This window comes from Microcebus murinus, chromosome 10, assembly GCF_040939455.1.
Source record: "Microcebus murinus isolate Inina chromosome 10, M.murinus_Inina_mat1.0, whole genome shotgun sequence".
Classification (NCBI taxonomy): Eukaryota; Metazoa; Chordata; class Mammalia; order Primates; family Cheirogaleidae; genus Microcebus; species Microcebus murinus.
Window position 1 is genome coordinate 10056676 of NC_134113.1, and position 19408 is coordinate 10076083.

Consider the following 19408-nt stretch of genomic DNA (forward strand, 5'->3'; position numbering starts at 1 on the left):
GGACCTGCGGCAGGGCAGCAGCAGGGCCAGGCCTGCACCCCCGTGTGTCTCAGTAATGAGAGCTTTGTCCCATGAGGTGCTCTGCTGTGCCACCGAGCAGGGGCCTTGCTTCCTTTCAGTTCTGTGTGTGGAGTAGAAACATCACCCGCTCCTGTTCTGAGCTCCAGCCACAGGCCAGGCCCTGGGTTACAAAGAGGAAAAGCCAGCCCCCACCCTCCCGGCCCTGTGGGACCTGTGGCCCCTAAACAGTCACTGCTGTTTGCTTCCAAGGAGACAAGGAAGCAGCTCTGACGGGGAGAGAGGGATCCACACGTGCCTGGCCGGGAGGCTGCTGGGGGTGCTGTGTGGGGGCCAGCCTCGGCCAGAGGAGAGGTCAGCGGCTGGAGAACGGGTTGCACCGAGAGGCAGAGACAGGGACATACACAGCCCTGCAGGCCGCACAGAGAATTTAGATTTTCCTTTTTACTGTTGATGCACAAAAACATGACAAGATTAGAAATTGCAGGTCAGACAGAGCTCCATGTGGAGGGTGGAGGAGGAGGGAGAGGCCAGCGATGCCGGGCAGGGAGCAGGAAGGGAGAGGGGGGTCCCTCGATTCAAGACCCCCACTTTGATGCCCACCCTACTTTCAGGGCATGTGGTTTCCTGTCTCTTCACTGTACCTTTTGCTGATGATTTTGCATAAAGTGAACAGATATGGTCCAAGCAGCCCAACCACACCCAGAAGGTCTCCGCTTCCCTGACCTGGGGGCCTGGGCGTCGTGGGTATTGGGGTGCATCATGCTCGATCCCCAAGCAGCTGGAGTGTCTCTTCCTGTCCCGAGTTGAATCTTGTCTGTCCCTGAGGACTCAGAGTGCACAGGAAATGCCTCTGGGGTGGGAGGAAATGGAGGCGCCTAACGGGAGTCCTCCCCACCCCCACGCTTCCCAGCCTTGGGGGCTTGGTATGTGCCAGTCCCACTTGGCCTGGAAAGCTCTTCCTCTGTGTAGCCGCTCCTTCGCTCCCCCCATCTGTCTGTCCGTCCTCCAGCGTCTCTCAGGCCTTCCCTGCTGCTGTGCTGCCAGCGCCCGTCCGGTCCTGCGAGCTCCCCCAGGGTTTGCAGTCACCTTGCTCACGCGTCTTCCTGAGCAGACTGTTACCCTGTGGAGCGGGCTAGCCCATGCCTGGCACATGGGAGCTGTTTACTCTATAACTTTCAAACAAATAAGGGGCGTTATTAAGTGCCTGCTGTGTGCCTTACATTCTCCCACGTGGGGCCTCATTAAATTCCCAGGCCTCCGCAGCTGGTGTCCTGTCCTGCTCCTCCAAGCGGGAATACTGAGGCCAGATGGGGACCTGTTCGGGGCCTACCTGGGGCTCTGGAAACCCCTGGGCACCTGGGCAGCTGTCAAGGCTGAGATTGGGTTAGGCTGGGACTGAGGATCCTTTTCCAGTGAGCTGCCAACCTTGCATGGGGGGCCCGGGGCAGCCTCTGCCCACCTGGTTCTTCTGAAGCAAAAAGCCGTTCTCCGCCAAGGGACCGCTCCCTGTGTGGCCGAGGGGCAGGGGCCGGCCCTCTTCTTGGCTAGGCCCTGAGACTGGGGCGCGTGGCAAAAGGCGGGGGACACAGCCAGGGGAGCCTCTGCTCCGCTCTTGCTTCAAGCCCCAGAGGCCGGAGCAGATGGCTGGCGGTCACCCCCACTCCAGAAGCCTCTTTGTTCAGGCCCCGCACATCCCAACCTGCCTCCCACCCCTGCTAAAGGTCCTCTCAGGAAGTCTGCGCCCTGTGAAGCGCATCTCCTAGCAACGCTGTTGTCCCCTTGGCCTGGCCTCTCCCCGGGAGTTTACAAACAGTCCAGCAGCTGCTGAGAAGTTGAGGCCTTCAGGCCGCCCCAGAGTTCGCCAGCATTTGGCGTCTGTGTCAGCGGCCCTGCCCCAGCGCTGCCCCTTCCGCACCGCCCCCAGAGTTGGTGATGGGGGCCTGTAAGATTCAAAAAGAGCCCCCCATTTGTTCCTCCAGTGCTCCAAGAGCTGAGGGGGGCAGGGAGGGAGCAGGAGTAGCTGGGCTGGCTCGGAGCTGGGCACTGTGCAAACGCTGCCTTTTTTTTTTTTAAACAAAATTCTGCTTTAAAGAAACACTAAAAATTATACTTCTATTAAAGTACTATAGGCATGTGGCTGAAACATACAACTGCGCTAGCTCCTCTTCACTTCCAAGGTCACTGCATTTTCAGCTCTTTTAACTATTTCTCCCTAGAATAACCTAAAAATATGCTTGTACTGTTGTTTTTCTGGCTTTTCAGTTTTACATACTATTGCTTTGGGATTCCTACTATAGGGTTTTTTTTTTTTTTTTTTTTTGAGACAGAGTCTCACTCCTTGCCTGGACTAGAGTGCCGTGGCGTTAGCCTAGCTCACAGCAACCTCAAACTCCTGAACTCAAGCAATCCTTCTGCCTCAGCCTTCCGAGTAGCTGGGACTACAGGCATGTGCCACCATGGCTCGCTAATTTTTTCTATATATTTTTAGTTGCCCTATTAATTTCTTTCTATTTCTGGTAGAGTTGGGGGTCTAGCTCTTGCTCAGGCTGATTTCGAACTCCTGACCTCGAGCAGTTCACCCGCCTTGGCCTCCCAGAGTGCTAGGATTATAGGCGTGAGCCACCACGCCCGGCCAAGAAGGTTTTGATTTAGGTATCAGTCCCCTGGCCCTGTGCACGTGCTTGTGTGTACGTGCACACACACGCTTTCCCTAATCTTTTCAGTGTGACTGTATCACAGTTTTTTCTTTCTTTCTCTCTTATTTTTTTTTTTTTAATTTTTTACTTTTTTGAGATAGGGTCTCACTTGGTTGCCCGGGTTAGAGTGCTGTGGCATCAGCCTACCTCACAGCAACCTCTAACTCCTGGGCTTAGGTGATCCTTCTGCCTCAGCCTCCCGAGTAGCTAGGACTACAGATGCATGCCTCTATGCCCAGCTAATTTTTCTTCTTTTTTGTAGAGACAAGGTCTTGCTATGTTGCCCAGGCTGGTGTTGAGCTCCTGGCCTCAAGTGATTTTCCCACCTCGGCCTCCTAAAGTGTTGGGATTAAAGGCATGAGCCTCTGCGCCGGCCGGTTTTTCCCAAGTCTGCTTTCAGGGTTTGCATTATGTGTGTCTGTAAATGTTGCTCAGAGCTGAGCCTTGTGGTATCCCAGGGCTACATTTCCTTTTCTTGTGTAATTTTTTGTTTTTTTTTTCCAGGTATTACTTGTCTTGCTTTTTAGTTTGTTCAGTTTTCTATGTACCTATCATTAATTTATTCCCAAATGCTCCAATTGAATAAAAAAAAAAACACCCCACCAATCCTGTTCTCAGTAAAGTGGACTAATCCCAGGAACCGTGAGCTCTGCTTCCCCCCCCCCCAGCGACATTTTTCCCCCCGGAGCCTTGTCCTCTTTTATTAGGCAGGACTGCGGCTTTGCAGGCCACTGCTCAGCTGTGGCTCTGGCTCTTTCATTCAGTGTCAACCTGGGCGGTCTGCTGCTCCTCCTGTGCCGAGTCACCTGTACCCGGGGGGCTCATGGCTTGCACTCCCTTTTGTTGGAGCACAGATACGTGGCTATCTGTTTTTTGGAATCTGAAAATATCTTTATTATATTGTTCTATTTGATTGGTGTTTGATGGGAATATAATTCTAAGTTGGAATTCATTCTCCCCTTGTATTTTGAAGACATGTTTTTATTATCTTTTAGTTTCCAGTGTTATTTCTGGAAAGTCTGCTAGATAGATCCTTAATGCCTCCTTGGTCCGTCTGTCTGTCCCTCTCTCCTTCCTTTTCTTTCCTTCCTTTCTTTTCTTTGAATGTTTTATTTCCTTTATTGTGTTTTAAAATGTCAGCCGCTCTTCCTCATTCTTTTTTTTATAGCCCCTTGTTCTTGGTGTGGGAGAGAGAATCCCTCTCTGTCCCTGGGGATGTTAATTACAGTTTTCTTCTGTCCCCTGCCCCGTCTCTACTTCCAGAGTCCCTTTCATCTGTCTGCTTGCTTTGGTCTTTGACCTTGGTGTTGGAAGCGCTCCTCAAATGTCTGGTGTCCTTGGCTATTTTTTATATTTAAGAACGGGGCTTACCATTGCTGGACCCCCTGCCTGCGCAGCAGAACATGGGTGTTTCCTCTGCCGTTTTTGCACAGCAGTAGGGGCAGGTCCCAATGAAAGGTTTTATTTCTCCAGAAAATAATTTTCTCATCTTCTGCCTGTAGAGAAGCACAGGACCGGCTGAGTTGTGGGTGCAGAGTGGCAGAAGGGACCTGAGGGGACCTCTCACCCTTCGCATTCACACTCAGTCTTTGTGTTTTCTGCACGTTCTCCTCGTTACTGCCCTCGGCTGGGCCGGGTTCGAGGACAGAGCCGCCTTAGCCTCCCTCGAAAGTAACAACTTAACCAGTTTCCCACCTGCACCCTCACCTGCAGCCCTCGGAGCTGCGGGACACACCTGGTGGCACGTCCAACGCTAAGGTTTCCTGAGTTCTCCTTGGCCCCCACAACTCAGTGACCAGGCTGCGTTGGCATCCGTTGTCTGTTGCCTGTTGCCAGCCAGTCTCCTTGTCCTGGAAGGTTTGCACTCCAACCCCATCTTTTTTTTTTAAAGGCCCCCAGGAGTGGCAGGGAGTCACCACTCGGTGTCCTGTCCTGGCTCCCACAGCCCCGAGGGCCCGCATCTGTTGTCATTTCAATGACATTTTGGGGACAAGGGAGGGGAGATAGTGGAGATAAGTGTGTGTTCAACACGTGAACCCCTGAATTGGAGGTAGAGGTCCCATTCTTCAAGGAGAGGGCTGAGTCTCAGAGAAGTGGAGTGACATGCCCAGGGTCCCACTGCTAGGCGTCACCATCTGGTGAGGGCTGTGAGTCACCCGATGCTGGCATGCACTGCCAGAGGGTATATGGGGCAGACAGACGGAGGCTGGTGGGACCCAGCCCCCCACATTCACTTAGTGTTTGATTGGGGTGGGGTGGCTCATAAAGACGACTCTGGCAGAGAGGTGCGGGGTCCCCAGGTTCAGAGGTGGAGCACGACTCCCCCAGTTGCTGTATGCAGTCGCTGCCGTGTTAAGAATGTTGTGTGGCACTTCGCAGTTCCACCGTGTGTTTTCATCACTGTTAGCTCATTCTCACCTCCCAGCTACCTGCAGAGTATATATTATCATCCCTATTTTACAAATGTGGGAAAAAATTTTGAGTAGGCTAGGAAACCTAGCCCAAGGTGACCCAGATAGTCGTGGCCAGACGCCAGACTCACACCTGGGTCTCTGAATCTGGGTCTTGCCCTGTGCCAGGCCTGGTGAAGGAGGCTTCTGCCCTGGAACGTGTGGCCTGCCGTTTAGGAAAGGAAGTTTACGTGCTTGGAAGAAGCAATTAGAGAGTGATGCTTCATTCACCTCATTTCCGATTTTGGACAAACTTAGCTTCCTGGCGTCTGGCCTAAGATGGAACATCTTCCCCAGTAGAGTCCAGCCAGGGTGAGCACAGCCAAGGGCCACAGACACAGGGCCACCAAAGAGCCAAGGCCGGTTTGTTGCCAGAAGGACTCTCTGGCTGGCTGTGGCACTTGCTGGCCTCGGCTGTGGCAGTCAGAGCCAAGGATTACAAGAGTTCGGTCTACCCGAGTAAGGAAAGACAGAAAGAGCCGAAAGAGGAGAGATTGGAAGCAGGATTCGAGTGGCAAGAAGTAGGCATCAGAAGCAGCAGCAAAGGACAAAGCCCGGAGCGAGGAGCAGGGGAGCCGTGGGGAGCAGCTCAGGGTCTGGGGTCATTTGCACAGGCAGGATCCCGTCCACGGTGGTCACCAGTCACCGAAAAGGGGCGAAAGAATATTTTGAGGCCCCTATTGACTAAGTAGAGATTTCTGCCCAAAGTGGTCAAAATTAAAGTTTTCAAGGCTCATTCACCAGTTACTTGAAATATGGAGTGCCCTAAGTCTTCTCAGATAACCAGAGTGTTTCTAGCTTCAGGGCTGAAGGTGTGTGCAGGAGGTGAGCTTAGAATGGCCCGGTGTGCCCCAGGTCATCAAGGTCCCACACGCAGTGCATGGGGCACTGTAGGTGCCAGTGAGTGTTTACGGAAGGAACAGAGGGGTGTGTCTGCCTCCTCACCCTGGGAGCTGTGGCAGAAGCGGTCCTCTCGCAAAGTCCTGGGGACCCTCCGGGCAGTGCGTTGCAGAGGTTGGGTCAAGGCTGGGAGGCTGGGTGGAGAGTGGTCTCTTGGACTGCAGCGTCCTATCCAGACAGCTGCTGGCGAGGAAAGAAAGCCTCAGGTCTCGGGGTTGGAATAGCCCCCTTTAGTGCATCTGCTGGGCACCTGCCCAGCCTCAGATTGCTTCTGCCGGCAGGGAGCTCACACCTTCCATCCTGGAGACTCTGCCCATTAGAAATGGTTTCTTGGCCAGGTGCGGTGGCTCATGGCTGTGATCCTAGCACTCTGGGAGGATTGCTTGAACTCAGGAGTTCAAGACCAGCCTGAGCAAGAGGGAGACCCCGTCTCTTATAAATAGAAAGAAATTAGCCAAACAACTAAAAATAGAAAAAAATTAACCAGGCATGGTGGCACATGCCTGTAGTCCCAGCTACCCGGGAGGCTAAGACAGGAGGATCACTTGAGCCCAGGAGTTTGAGGTTGCTGTGAGCTAGGCTGATGCCATGGCACTCTAGCCCAGGCAACAGAGTGAGACTGTCTCAAAAAAAAAAAAGAAAGAAAGAAAGAAAGAAAGAGAGAGAGAGAGAGAGAGAGAGAGAGAGAGAGAGAGAGAGAGAGAGAGAGAGAGAGAGAGAGAGAGAGAGAGAGAGAGAGAGAGAGAGAAAGAGAGAAAGAGAGAAAGAGAGAAAGAAAAGAAAGAAAAGAAAAGAAAAGAAAAGAAAAGAAAAGAAAAGAAAAGAAAAGAAAAGAGGGCCAGGTGCAGTGGCTCACGCCTGTAATCCTAACACTCTGGGAGGCCGAGCCGGGTGGATTGCTTGAGGTCAGGAGTTGGACAGCAGCTTGACCAAGAGCGAGACCCCGTCTCTACTATAAATAGAAAGAAATTAATTGGCCAACTAATATATATAGAAAAAATCAGCCGGGCATGGTGGTGCATGCCTGTAGTCCCAGCTACTCGGGAGGCTGAGGCAGGAGGATTGCTTGAGCCCAGGAGTTTGAGGTTGCTGTGAGCTAAGCTGACACCACAGCACTCACTCTAGCCTGGGCAACAAAGCTAGACTCTGTCTCAAAAAAAAAAAAAGAAAGAAAGAAATGGTTTCTTACATTAGGCTGAAGTCCTGGGGTCTGCCCCTGGGACCATGTGGGCCCTGTCTGACCCTGAGCACAAGGGCACGAGACATCTGTGAAGAGAAGGACCGCTAATGCCTCCTCTCCAGGCCCCAAGCCTCCAGCACAGTGTTCGTTTTGTCTTCCTCCTGGGCCTTCTCTCCTGATCACGTGCATTTGTCTCTAGTTAAGATCTGGAGCAGAAAGTTCCAGGTACCGGATTGTCCAGGGCAGCAGAAACAGAGGCCATCCCGTGCCCCTCACGCTGGCTGCTGCCCTGTGTACTGACAGGCCCGGCCTGTAGTCCCTTGGTCCCTTTTGTGCCCCCAGAGCCTAGCACAGAGTCTGGCACACAGGCGAGGTGGGTATGAGGAAGGCATAGAACCGTTTTGTGTCCTGGGCCCTCTTTAGGGGGCCAGAGCCGGAAGCGTGGTGGGAAGGCGGTCGGGCGGCGTGTCTGCAGCTGAGCCTCCCACCGGCCTCCGCTTCTCTGCTCTCACTTGCAGGGCATCGGGTCTTTGTGTTTGTTTCCAGAGTGTATGGAGTTTTCCGCTTTAAACACCTTCGCTGGGATGTTGCGGTTTTACGTGGCTCTGCAGTTTCCTAGGAGGGGATCGATGTGTCCAGATGGTCACTGGGTCCTGGTTTGGGCTGGTTGCGCCACATCCCGAGGACATTCTGTCTCATCTCCCTTCTCAGAGGATTAGCCCATTATTGAGTCACTGATGATTCTGCAGAGGAAGCCATCGGCAAACCGGTACTTTGCAGACTGGCTGGCCCCAGAGCACCTTTAAGGTCAAGAATCTTGAACTGAGAGAGACGGGTGAAATTTGATGATTCTGACTCGTCGAATGCAGAGCCGGGTCTGGGTAGACCTCGACCACGTCACTCAGGAGTGTGCCCACGTGTGTTGTCACACAGGAAAGGACGGGCGCTCAGGCACTAAGCCGGTCCCAGGAGCAGATTGCAGGGTGGGCTGGCTTGGGCAGGTGATTCCAGACGGAGGGACTGATGGACCTCAGGCTGCCGTGGCACCTCTTGAGGGTTTCGTCTTTGGTGACTGGAAGACTGGTTGCCTTGGGGAAGGTGCCAGGCTCCGAGAGGAGCACCCCCAGCTCCTCTGGCTCCTCCAGCTCCTCCGGCTCCTCTGGCAGTGAGACCGAGAGTAGGTGGCACCCACCTGCCCAGCCTTGCAGAGCTGTCGATATGGCAGCCTCACCTGGGTGATGGCGCGTGTCTGTCCACTCACTCCTTCAGTGTTGACTAAGTGTATATGGCGCCAGGCCCTCTGGGAGTCAGTGGGCTGGGATTCCTACCCACAGGGAGTCTACAGTCTGGAGCAAACACAGGCCACGCACTGTGGGCTGTTCCCTGAGCTCAGCCCCATCTAAGGCTCTACACATTCAACCCCCTCCCGACTACACCCCTGCAGGAAGGAGTTATCCCCAGCTTGTAGATGGGGAAACTGAGGCATGGAGCATTTAAGAAACTTGCCTGAGGCCATGTAGCTCCTGAGTGTTGGAACCACAGTCCACACCCAGGCAGCCTGGCTCCAGGGCCTTGGCTCTTTGCCCTGTGTTACGCTGCCTCTGTACAGAGAGGACCAGACGTGTCACAGGGACGGGCAGCGTGTGATGTGAGCGTGGCGACGGGACAGGGGAGGCGGCGTCTCAACCGGGTCTGCCTCTGGGACTTGGCAGGGGATCAGGAGACTGCTGGAGGTGTGAGAGACCCTGGCGCACCCTGGGAACTTAGCCCTTTCCTGTGGTTGAGTAAATAGTCATGCCACCAAAACGCACTAGCGTCAAGCAACTGTTGATTTTGTTTGCAGATACTGTAGGTCAGGAGTTTGGACAGGGCACAGTGGGGATTGTTTGTCCCTGCTCCATGGCGTCTGGGCCTCAGCAGCACTCGAGGGCCAGGCAGGGGTGATCTGAAGGCTCGCGCATGTGTCTGGCATGTGAAGCTGGTTGACAGCTGAGGGCCTCGGTTCCCTCCACTTGAGCCTGTCCACGTGGTCGCCACAGCAGCTAGCTTGTGCTTCCTCCCAGCATGGCGGCGGGGTTCAAGGGGGAAGGAGCCAGAGGAAAGAGGCCTTTTCTAACCCCAGAATTGATGTCATGAAATGCCCCTTCTGCTGTAGTCACTGAGGTCCACCCAGATGCAAAAGGAGGGACCCTGCCACTCGATGGAGGGGTGTCAGCATCACAGGGTGTGGCCGTCTTTGGGAAATACCATTTGTCACAATATAGCTCGACCCAGCTTAGAGGGACACATCCATTCCTCTGGGTCTTGTGTGATTTTGGCAAAGGTCGTTATCGGGCTGACATCGGATGGCTTGGTGCCCACCCCCTTTCCTCTGCTCCAAAGTTCTTTCCAGTGAGTTGTGATCTGGAGCTTAGCGGACATCCCTGCTGTCACTAGACATCTGAGCTGCCTCCAGGCCAGGCAGGCAGGACACATGGCCCTCCAGCCATCCTGGAGCGTCTGAGCCCGAGCAAGGCAGGCAGGTAGACAGTAACGGTTGTGATGGCGGGCACTCAGAGAGCTCCTCCTAGCGCCGGTCACCCTTCCAGATACTTTGCCTACTCCATTAAGCCTCACACCCCCCTGGCAAGGTGGACACCCCTGTGGTCCCCATTAATAGAAGAGGCAACTGAGGCCCAGAGAGGCCCACACAGGTAACCAGTGGCAGGGCCGCACTGCAAACCCTCTGCTATGTATGTGTGACGGGACAGTCAAAGCAGAGCATGGTCACGTGCTATGGGTCAAGTGTGTGTAGGGTGCTGCCTGGAGACAGGAGCCATATATAGATTAGAGCAACTGTGAGTGGCGTAAAGTGCCCCAATTACGTTCCTTTCCGTATTGCTGAAGGCCAGTTTTGCCTAAACACATATTGCAGGGCCGTGTGTGCTCCGGTTCGAGGCAGTTACACGTTCGTGGTGTGCCCCGTGTGTGCTGTGTGTCGTGCCTGCGCTCTGGGGAAGGAGGAGGCCCCCTCGCAGGGGGTCACCGTTGGCCAGTATGACCCAGGGTGGGGAATACTGGAAAGTGTCTGCATGGATCAGGTTCCCTGGGTGAGAAGGCACTAATGTCCATGTCAGTCTCTGGACACTTCTCCGAGTTTACAACTCCCAGCTGGGTTTGAAGGGGGGGCGGTGCGGGGGGAGGGCGCTCCATGAGCAGGCCCAGGAGTGCTTCGCAGGAAGGTAGAGAACCTGCCTGAGGGCAGATGGGGTTTTAGTGTTTCTGGGCAGGGACATGAGCGTGGGCGGGGACCAGGCCACCCGTTGAAAGACTAAGTGCCAAGCCAGGGGGGCAGCACCAGGGAGCCTCGCAGGGCTCTGTGCTGCAGGGGGTGGCAGGATCACATGGGAGGGAGCCCTCTCCTTGTGGGGCCACCGTGGCCCCTTGACCTTCTGTTCCCCTGACCTGTTCTGACACTCCCTTGGCCTTACACCTTTGCTGGACATCTCTGCTGGTTACCATGTCCTCACCCTCATCCTGCTTCTCTCTGTACTTGCTCTCTGTCCTCAGTCCTGGCACACTCGTGTGCTTTAGCACTGTGCAGGCAGCAGCCTTCATTTTGCTGACCCAGCAGAAATCCTCTGGTCAGGGGACTTGTTACTGCAGATTGTGGCATTTATAGCCTCAACGTTTACAACAGACTTTGACCATGCCACCGCTCATTGTTATGGATTTTGGGTCTTCATGGTGATGTTGAGCGTGTCCCACCCCTGAGTGAGGTGGTCGAGCTTCCCGAGACACTTGTGCTATGCTCTGTACACTCTCATGTGCTTCGTTATAGTTTATAGTTCTGTGCACGAACCAGATACCTGTGCGGGTTGTCGAACGGGTGAAGGATCCACCCTCTCATTCTTGCTTAGAATTTCTCCCAAGATCCCTCTGGAGAATGTTAAATTGTCGTCTTGGTGTAAACTCTGTAACCTGTAACACACAGACAAGTGCATAAAACTAATAATTATAAAGCCATACCGTTTCACCCCAGAACGCACACAGTGCCAGCCCCTGGAACCCACAAGTGCCCACTCCAATCTCAGGCTCATCACACAGTCCTGCGCTGTGGTGGCCCCCTCCTTGCCTTCCTTTACGGTCTGACCAGCAGTGCAGATGAGCACCCCGAGCAAGGTGATTTAGCTGGGCCTGGTTTGAACTTTCGAGTGGAACGCTAACTGCACATTCTGTTGATGGGCTCCTTTGCACGTCCCTGTGTCCCCGAGGCTCCTCCCTGTTGCTGCATGTGGCTGTGGCTCCTTCACCTCCATTGCCCTTTAGAATTCCGCCGTCTGGAGGCCTGTTCTGCCGATTTCAGTGGTTTTCTCTGGGCCCTATTCGCAGCCTTGGTCATCTACAACTTCCTGAGCCTGTGCTACGAGTACCTCGGGGGAGAGAGTTCCATCATGTCGGAGATCAGAGGGAAGCCCATCGAGTGAGTATGGCCAGTCCTGGCAACCCCCAAAGCACCCCTTTTCCTGGGCCTGGTGTTCTTTGAGCTGCCCTGGTGTCAGCTGGACACACAGACCACCTCTGCCTGTGACCGTGACCTCCTGTGCTCTCCCGCACTTCCTGAGCAAGAGTGTTCATCTGGCCTCCTGGGAGGCCTCTCTGGCTCGTTCTCTCTCTTCCTGTCTCGGCCTCGGTCCTTTCCTGTTTGTCTGTTTCTCCCTCCTGCGGTTTTTCCATTCAGTGTTCTCCAGGCTGGTTTGTCACCCAGGGCCAGAGCAGCCCTGCATCCCTCACGTGCACACACGCTGCCCTGCCCCTCCTCTGCTTGGCCTTGGGCTCCAGGGCTGCCCCGGACCTCTGTCCCAGCTTGTCTGCATGTGCGGGAGGGCAGCCGTGCCCAGCCCCACCTTTCTCATGCCCCGGCTCTTCGCTCACCGGCCCCTTCTCGCTTGTCTCTTCCAGGTCCAGCTGTATGTACGGCACGTGCTGCCTCTGGGGAAAGACGTATTCCATTGGATTCCTGCGGTTCTGCAAACAGGTGTGTGCCCCGCAGCCGCCCAGGGCAGGAGGAGCAGGCTGGGCCCAGCCGTCTGGGTCTGTGCCCTGGAGCCTGCCACAGGCTGCCCTGACCCCACCTGTGGAGGTCCCCTTCCCTACGAGGTACTGAAGCCCCAGCACCCCCCTTCCCAGAGTGTCAGGAAGGAGGAGTATTAGCAAGGTGTGCTCAGAGGGGCAGTGACGGGCGTCCTGGGAGTGTCTGGGGCAGCTTTGGGCAGGAGCTGATCCCAAACTCTTGCTCATTTTTGCCAAGTCTTGGTGTGTGAGAATCGAGGAAATGCATGGAGATTCTAGAATCTCAGTTTGAAAACTTCTCATCAACTGCGACTAGGGGGCAGGAGGGTTTCGCCATCAGAGACACATGACAGAATGGGCCTCTGCTGTCTCTCTGGTCTCTTCCCCCATTCCCCAGTTGGGAGTCCACACGGTCTGATGGCCATCTTCTCTGTGTGACCTTGGGTGATGTACTTAACCTGTCTGAGCGTTAGTCTCCTCTTCTGTAAAATGGGCATAATGACACTTATTGCAAGGCACGGTTGAGAGGAACAGATGAGGGAATGGAGGAAGAGCCCGTGACACAGCGCCCGCACAGAGCCGGTGGCCTCCTGTTCAGAGGTGGAGGCCAAGGGGCCCCATGCAGCCTTGACCTCACGTTAGTCCCCTCTGGGCCCCCCAGGCCTGCGGCAGTCTCTCCAGCATCGCTGGGAGTGGTCGGCACAAGAGGAAACCAAAGCCACGGCCGAGTCACTACGGCCTGCAGAGGGCTGGCCCTCCTGCTCCTTCCGTGCAGGCCAGCCCTCAGGGGCACACCCACAGGCGTCTACCTGGGCGGGCCAGGCTCCAGTTCTGTTTCCAGATCTTCCTTCCCTGGTGTGTTTCTAAATTCAGAATCTCACCACTGGAACTGCGGAGAAAGAGTTAAAACTGTCCTGGGCGCAGGGTGGGGCATTTAGAGCCATTGTTTACCAGGCCAGGTTCCGGGCCAGCTGTGACTCACTGCCTTGTTTAATGATTATATTGTCTGTGAAGTTTTGAGCTCATGGTCGCTAGCTAGCATGGCCTCCTTATAAATGATTCCCAGCCCCATGGGCTAGATGTTCTGCCGTCGGTCCTGGAGGTGACGGGAGAGGCAGTAAGAGGAAAGAGAACTAAGGAAGCCTCTTCGTCCCTTTACCACGGCAGGCGCGGGGGTGGGCCTGAGACACGCTTGGTCCAGTTCCCAGTGACTGAAGCTTCTGGAGAGCTTGTTAAAAGCAGAGATTCCCAGATGAGCCGCCCGCTCTGCCCCAGCCCGATTGAGGAGGTCTGGAATGCAGCTCAGGGATCTGGCTGGCACTTGATTAAAGCTGCCCAGGTGACCCTGATGTCCAGCCCGGCTGGGAACTGACTGCACTGGTGCAGGGTGTGGCTGGGTGATGGCTCTGGGGCCTGCTGGCTTGGGCTCTGATGTCCCTTCTGCCACTTCAGCTTCTCCGTGCCTCAGTTTCCTTATCTGTAACATGTGCAAGATGATGGTACCCATGTCAGGCGGCACCAAGTGAGCTGGCGTGGAGCAGCCCCGCCCGTCGCCAGGCTTATAGCAAGAATCGCGCAAACTGCTGCTCTTCCCGTTTCCCCAGGGCTGCCGGTCCCACTTCCTCCAGGTGGGGTGATGGGGCCAGGGAGATTCTGTGGGGCTTTCTGAGAGCGTGACCACACCTCTGCCCATCCACGCGCCTCTCCGTGTGGCAGTCCCGTGGTGCGGGCCGCCTGGGTGCCCCCGCAGGCCTCGCCCAGATCCTGCTCAGGGCAGGGACAGGCTTCGGCAGGCCTCGTGCTCTGCCCCAGGCCCCTTGTCCCCCTTGCAGCCACGCTGGTGCAGCCTCGCTGGTGGGCACGTGGCCGCTGCTGTGGCTCCTCTGGAAGGGCCTTGGCTTAGGATTATATGTCTTTAAGAGAAGGGTGATTCTAGTGATTTTTATGGGCACCGTGGATACCCCTTGAGTTTTCTGGAGCCTCCGTAGGGAATTGGGAAAACCTGGCTAAGGAATCCATTCAGCGGTAAGCAAGCCTGCAGGAGCCTTCACTACACGCACGGAGGTGGACTTCCTGCAAGGGGCACTGCTCTATCTGGCTCTGCTGTCCCCACAGCAGGGCCCTGGGAGGTGGGGGCCGGCTGTGTCCATTTCAGAGGTGGAGGACTGTCTGGGCTGCAGCAGCTAGGGGCTGGCCAGGCTGCGGTTCAAACTCAGCTCAGAACTCCGGAGTCTGTGCTCTGGCCGCTCCCGGCTCCCCGCCTGGTGTTCCTGTGGGTCATCTTCGTCCTCTGGGAGGCCCGGCTCACCACAAGTCCTGGGTCCAGGCCCAGAGTGTGGCGCAAGGAACCAGAGCAGGGGTGGACGGGAGGATGAGAGGAGGCCCTTGCCCACCTTCACTCCCCGAGTGGCCAGTTCCCCCAGCGGGCCCAGCCCTGCCCACTTCTCCGAGGCTGCCCCTCAGCGCTCCAACCCTCGCACCCTTCCACTTTTCCCCTGGGCCTGGACGGAAGCCTGGGGCCCCTCTGGTCTCCGGCACGTTCCTGATGCTCCCTTCCCCAAGAAGCCTTCTCTGCTGACTGTCTCCTGGCCTGTCGTGCCCTGCGCTGCTGGTCCTCAGCATCCTGTGTCTTCTCACATGAGGACTTTGCCCCGTCATCCCCGCACATGCTGCCTGCCCCTCCAGACAGCGGTCCCCTTGGGAGCAGGACAAGGGGCTGGCCCCTCCGTCCCTGTTCTCACGCGTTTCTTGTGCTCTCCTCCACTCCTGGCCATCTCTCTTCCGAACAGGCCACCCTGCAGTTCTGCGTGGTGAAGCCCCTCATGGCCGTCAGCACCGTGGTCCTCCAGGCCTTTGGCAAATACCGGGACGGGGACTTTGAGTAAGCAGCGGGCCCTCCCTTGGGCGTGGGGGAGGAGTGCGGGTGCTGGTGCCTGGCTCAGGGCAGAAGCGGCCAGATGAGCCCCGCAGCTGTGACCTTCTACGTACGGGCTGAGGTGCTTTGCCTCCTGTGCCTCTGAGCCTGACCCTGGCAGTGGCTGCCCTCGCCCTTGACCCAGCTGCCGGCCCAGGAGTGAGCCCTTGGCGGCAGTTGAGTTCACGTTCGGGCTGCAGAGCGCCGCACGCACGTGCATAGGCCACAAAGGGGCAGCGACCTTCCGAGGCAGGGAGTGAGAAGGTCTGGGCCGGCCCCAAGCCTGGGGCATAAAGCCCCTGCTGTGTAAACTGTCCACACACACTTCACTGGGGGTCAGTGACAGTAGCCACCTGTCTGGCTCTGGGCTTGCAAGTGTCTCGCACACACTTTGTGTGACCCACACAGGAGCCCCGCCAGGACACGGGAGCAAACTGAGGTCGGGGGCCTGACTTAATCATGTCACCTACTTTGATGCCTGTCACTGGACTGTCAGGCTGTGGCCTCCAGCACGGCCCTGTCTTCCACACCCATGTCCCGCATCAAGAGTGTGGGCACGGGAGCTTAGACACGCCCGTGAGTGAAGCACAGGCCGCAGGGCTGGCTGTCTGGGGGCACACCCTTCCTGCCACGTCTGTCGATTTGATCGCCTGCCCCTCCTTTAGTGGCTTGCTGAGCTCTGTACCATGGGGGCCACACACGGGAGGGTGGAGGTGGGCCTCATCCCCGTCCTGCAAGGGTCTGTCCAGCCAGAGGATGTTCCATCCCACAGCGTCTCCAGCGGCTACCTCTATGTGACCATCATCTACAACATCTCCGTCAGCCTGGCCCTCTACGCCCTCTTCCTCTTCTACTTCGCCACCCGGGAGCTGCTCAGCCCCTACAGCCCCGTCCTCAAGTTCTTCATGGTCAAGTCTGTCATCTTCCTCTCCTTCTGGCAGGGTGAGCCTCTCCCAGTGCCGCGAGGTCGCCTGTGCTCCTAGTCATCTGAGCCTCGGGCTCTCCCTCTGCTTGCTGTCCCTGGTGGCTGGGGCTCGGGTGTGGGGCTGTCTTGGGCGAGACTTGACCGGGAGCTCCAGGGGCTCAGTCCACGGGGCACTTGCTGGAGGCAAAGTTGGTATCCACGAGGGCTTTTCACGGTAGGGGCTTTGAATGGGGAACCCAGGAGATGCCACATAATCAGTGATGTCTCCATTTTGGTAGCTGGCCAGAAGCTGGGAGAGTGGGGTTTCCAGAGGCTGAGGCTTATGTGGCCATCCCTGCCCTACATGGGCCACTGTGACCCCATTCCCATCCTCACTGGGGCACACGGGCATCTGGGCAGAGCTGTGTGGAGGAGGGGGCCTGGGAAGGGGTCCAGTCAGGGCCAGACCCTGTGCTCCCTGTCCAGGTATGCTTCTGGCCATCCTGGAGAAGTGTGGGGCCATCCCCAAGATCCACTCGGCCCGCGTGTCGGTGGGTGAGGGCACCGTGGCCGCCGGCTACCAGGACTTCATCATCTGTGTGGAGATGTTCTTCGCAGCCCTGGCCCTGCGGCACGCCTTCACCTACAAGGTCTACGCAGACAAGAGGCTGGACGCGCAAGGTACAAGTCCGGGCCCTGGGAGACGCCTCCGCAGGACTCTCCCACCTCTCAGCATCCTACAAGTGTGCTTGAGTCAGGTCATGGGATCCCAGTTTACACGTGGGGAAGGGGCTGCAGAGGTCAAGTTGAGGGGGCGGGACCAGGAGGGATTCATACCCTTGCACCAGGACGACCGTTTGGTCCCAGAGCTAAGCCCACTGTCTTCTGCAGCAGTTCTGAGTGTGGCCACCCAGAGATGTCATAGACAGTGGGGACAGAGACTCTAATGAACAGACAAATTCCCGAGGGCTTCTGACACCCAGCACTGTGCATGGTTACCCACTTTATCCTATAATTTCCTCATCTCAAAAGTTCATTTTTTTCTTAAACAAAAAAGCTAATTACTTCTAAGAAACAGACTTAGATGGTAATAGCATTTAACAGCTCTCTTTTTACACCTGCTAATCTTCCTCCTTGCTAGAAGCATGGTTAGCAGCGCCAGCTGTGTAGGAAAATGCCCTGGAGAGCTTTAAAGTGCTGTGTCCAGCCCCACCCTCAGAGGTTCCTCCCTAACGGGGCTGGGCTGGGCGGATGGGAGAGAGAGCTCTCCCAGGAGAGATCTGTGCTTTAAGAGCTCCCAGGGTGATTTCCTGCAGCCAGGGAAGTAGTGGGCCAGGAGGGCAGCAGCTGCCAGGCAGCATGTGTGTGCCAGGGAGAAGGTTCTAGGAGGGTGAGGAAGAGGAGCCTGGGAATGTCTGAAACTGACTTACCCAGGGAGGAGACAGGAGGGACTGGGGAGAGGGCAGCCCCCTGGTCTAATACTTCCACCCAGGAGGCTGGCAGCAAGAACCCACTTCCCCAGGCCCCGCAGGCCCTGTGTGAGTGGTGTGGCGTGTAGCGGGCCCACTTCGCTCCTCCCTCTGCCCCTGTCCCTTCTCTGGCTGGGAAGAGGCCCTGAGATGCCTGTACAGGCTCTGTTCTCCCAACACATTCGCTCGCTGGGAGTCCTGGGTCACTTTTTCAGTCTTTGGTTGCACACCTACTCTGTGCCTGACCCTCTGCTGGCCAGGGCTTTCAAGCTGGTGTGCCCAGTTGGAAGCATCTAGCAAACACCCACCCAGTGTTGAGGGCAACCTCCCTTGGACCTGGTCTGGCAGAGCCTGTGCCCATGGCAACGTCACCTGTGGGCCTGGAGCCTGGGGCCACCCCAGGGAACAGGCAGGGCCATGCAGAGACCATTTCTGTACTGTGGGCTCTGCAGAGGTTCTCTGTCATCAGCCTGGGCCGTCCCCACGCTGCCCTCAGACAGATACACCTATCTTGGCAAGAAATGGCCTGGCCAGAGTACAGCCTAGCTGCTCGCCGGGGCCTGCCTCCCTGCTGTCCTTGGCCCTTTGGCCACCTTCTGCCGAGGGGCCCAGCCCCTCTCAGCCCTCAGGTTAGGCTTGGGTGCAAAGCCAGCTCTGCTGTGACTGCACAAGTAACTCCTCCCTCTGAGCCTCTGTTTCCTTGTCTGTGGAGTGTGGGGTTTGTAAAGCTCGTGGTGCACACATAGCTCCAGCCACGCCTGAAGAGAAGGGGAACGGGGTGTCCTGACTGAGGCCCGAAGGTGGAGCGCTGGCCACCAGGCGTGAGCACGTGGGAGTCATCACGGCAGGCATGGGAGGGGTCATCCCTAGGTGGACGTCCTCCCCAGGCCCCAGGGGGCACCTGGAGCTGCTGGGTGCCTGGTGGGAGAGGGGAGGGAAAGACGTGTGGTATCCTGCCGGTGGGCCTTGGTGGTGGGCGCATGTTGTTCACTCAGCTGTCTCTTGTCTTCTCTATTTCTCTGCTTCTCTCCCCACCCCCCTCGCCCTGCTTTTGCCGCGGGCTTGGCCGTGGGCAGTGCCAACGTACGGCCCTTACGGTAGGTCCCGCCCTGGGTCTGCACGTCTGTCCTGCACGTCGGTTCTGGTCAGTGTCACTGGCATGCCCCTCTCTGTACGTAGTTCCTTCTCTGTGTCATCTCCTCCATGCAGAGCACCTGCCCGCCAAGGGCCACTCTCTGTAGAGCTTGCTGCTTCCATCCTGGTGTCTCATTCTGGAATATGCCCTGCTGAGTCCTGCGGGTGCAGGGCTCGTTTCCCGGATCTCGGCATTTAGCGAGTGATGTTTCCGTGGCAGAGAACGGAGGGCGGAAAGAGCGCACTGTTCGAGTCAGAAGGCCTGGGTTCCAGAGGTGGAACCTTACGTCTTGGCTAGCTAGCTATTTATTTATTTATTTATTTATTTATTTATGACAGAGTCTCACTTTGTTGCCCAGGCTACAGTAAGTGCCGTGAGCCTACCTCACAGCAACCTCAAACTCCTGGGTTCAAGCGATCCTCCTGCCTCAGCCTCCCGAGTAGCTGGGACTATAGGCATGCGCCACCATGCCCGGCTAATTTTTTTTCTATATATATTAGTTGGCCAATTAATTGTTTCTATTTTTAGTAGAGACGGGGTCTCGCTCTTGCTCAGGCTGGTTTCGAACTGACCTTGAGCAATTTGCCCCCCTTGGCCTCCCAGAGTGCTAGGATTACAGGCATGAGCCACCATGCCCGGCCTTACGTCTTGGCTTTGCGGCCTGGGCCATTCTCCCCTCTGAGCCCA

At 56.4% G+C, this 19408-nt stretch overlaps 1 protein-coding gene across 2 annotated transcripts in view; it reads left to right on the forward strand.

The window, feature by feature from the left end:
• TMEM184B (transmembrane protein 184B) overlaps positions 1-19408 on the forward strand; it is a 41897-nt gene that overhangs the window by 21121 nt on the left and 1368 nt on the right. The window contains exons 4-9 of one of the 2 annotated variants that reach the window (XM_012741882.3): positions 11619-11709; positions 12189-12264; positions 15089-15180; positions 15986-16155; positions 16604-16798; positions 18663-18683. In XM_012741882.3, the coding sequence (XP_012597336.1) occupies positions 11619-11709; positions 12189-12264; positions 15089-15180; positions 15986-16155; positions 16604-16798; positions 18663-18683 (645 nt within the window). The remainder of the gene's footprint in view (positions 1-11618; positions 11710-12188; positions 12265-15088; positions 15181-15985; positions 16156-16603; positions 16799-18662; positions 18684-19408) is intronic. The other variant, XM_012741884.2, reaches the window with a different exon arrangement.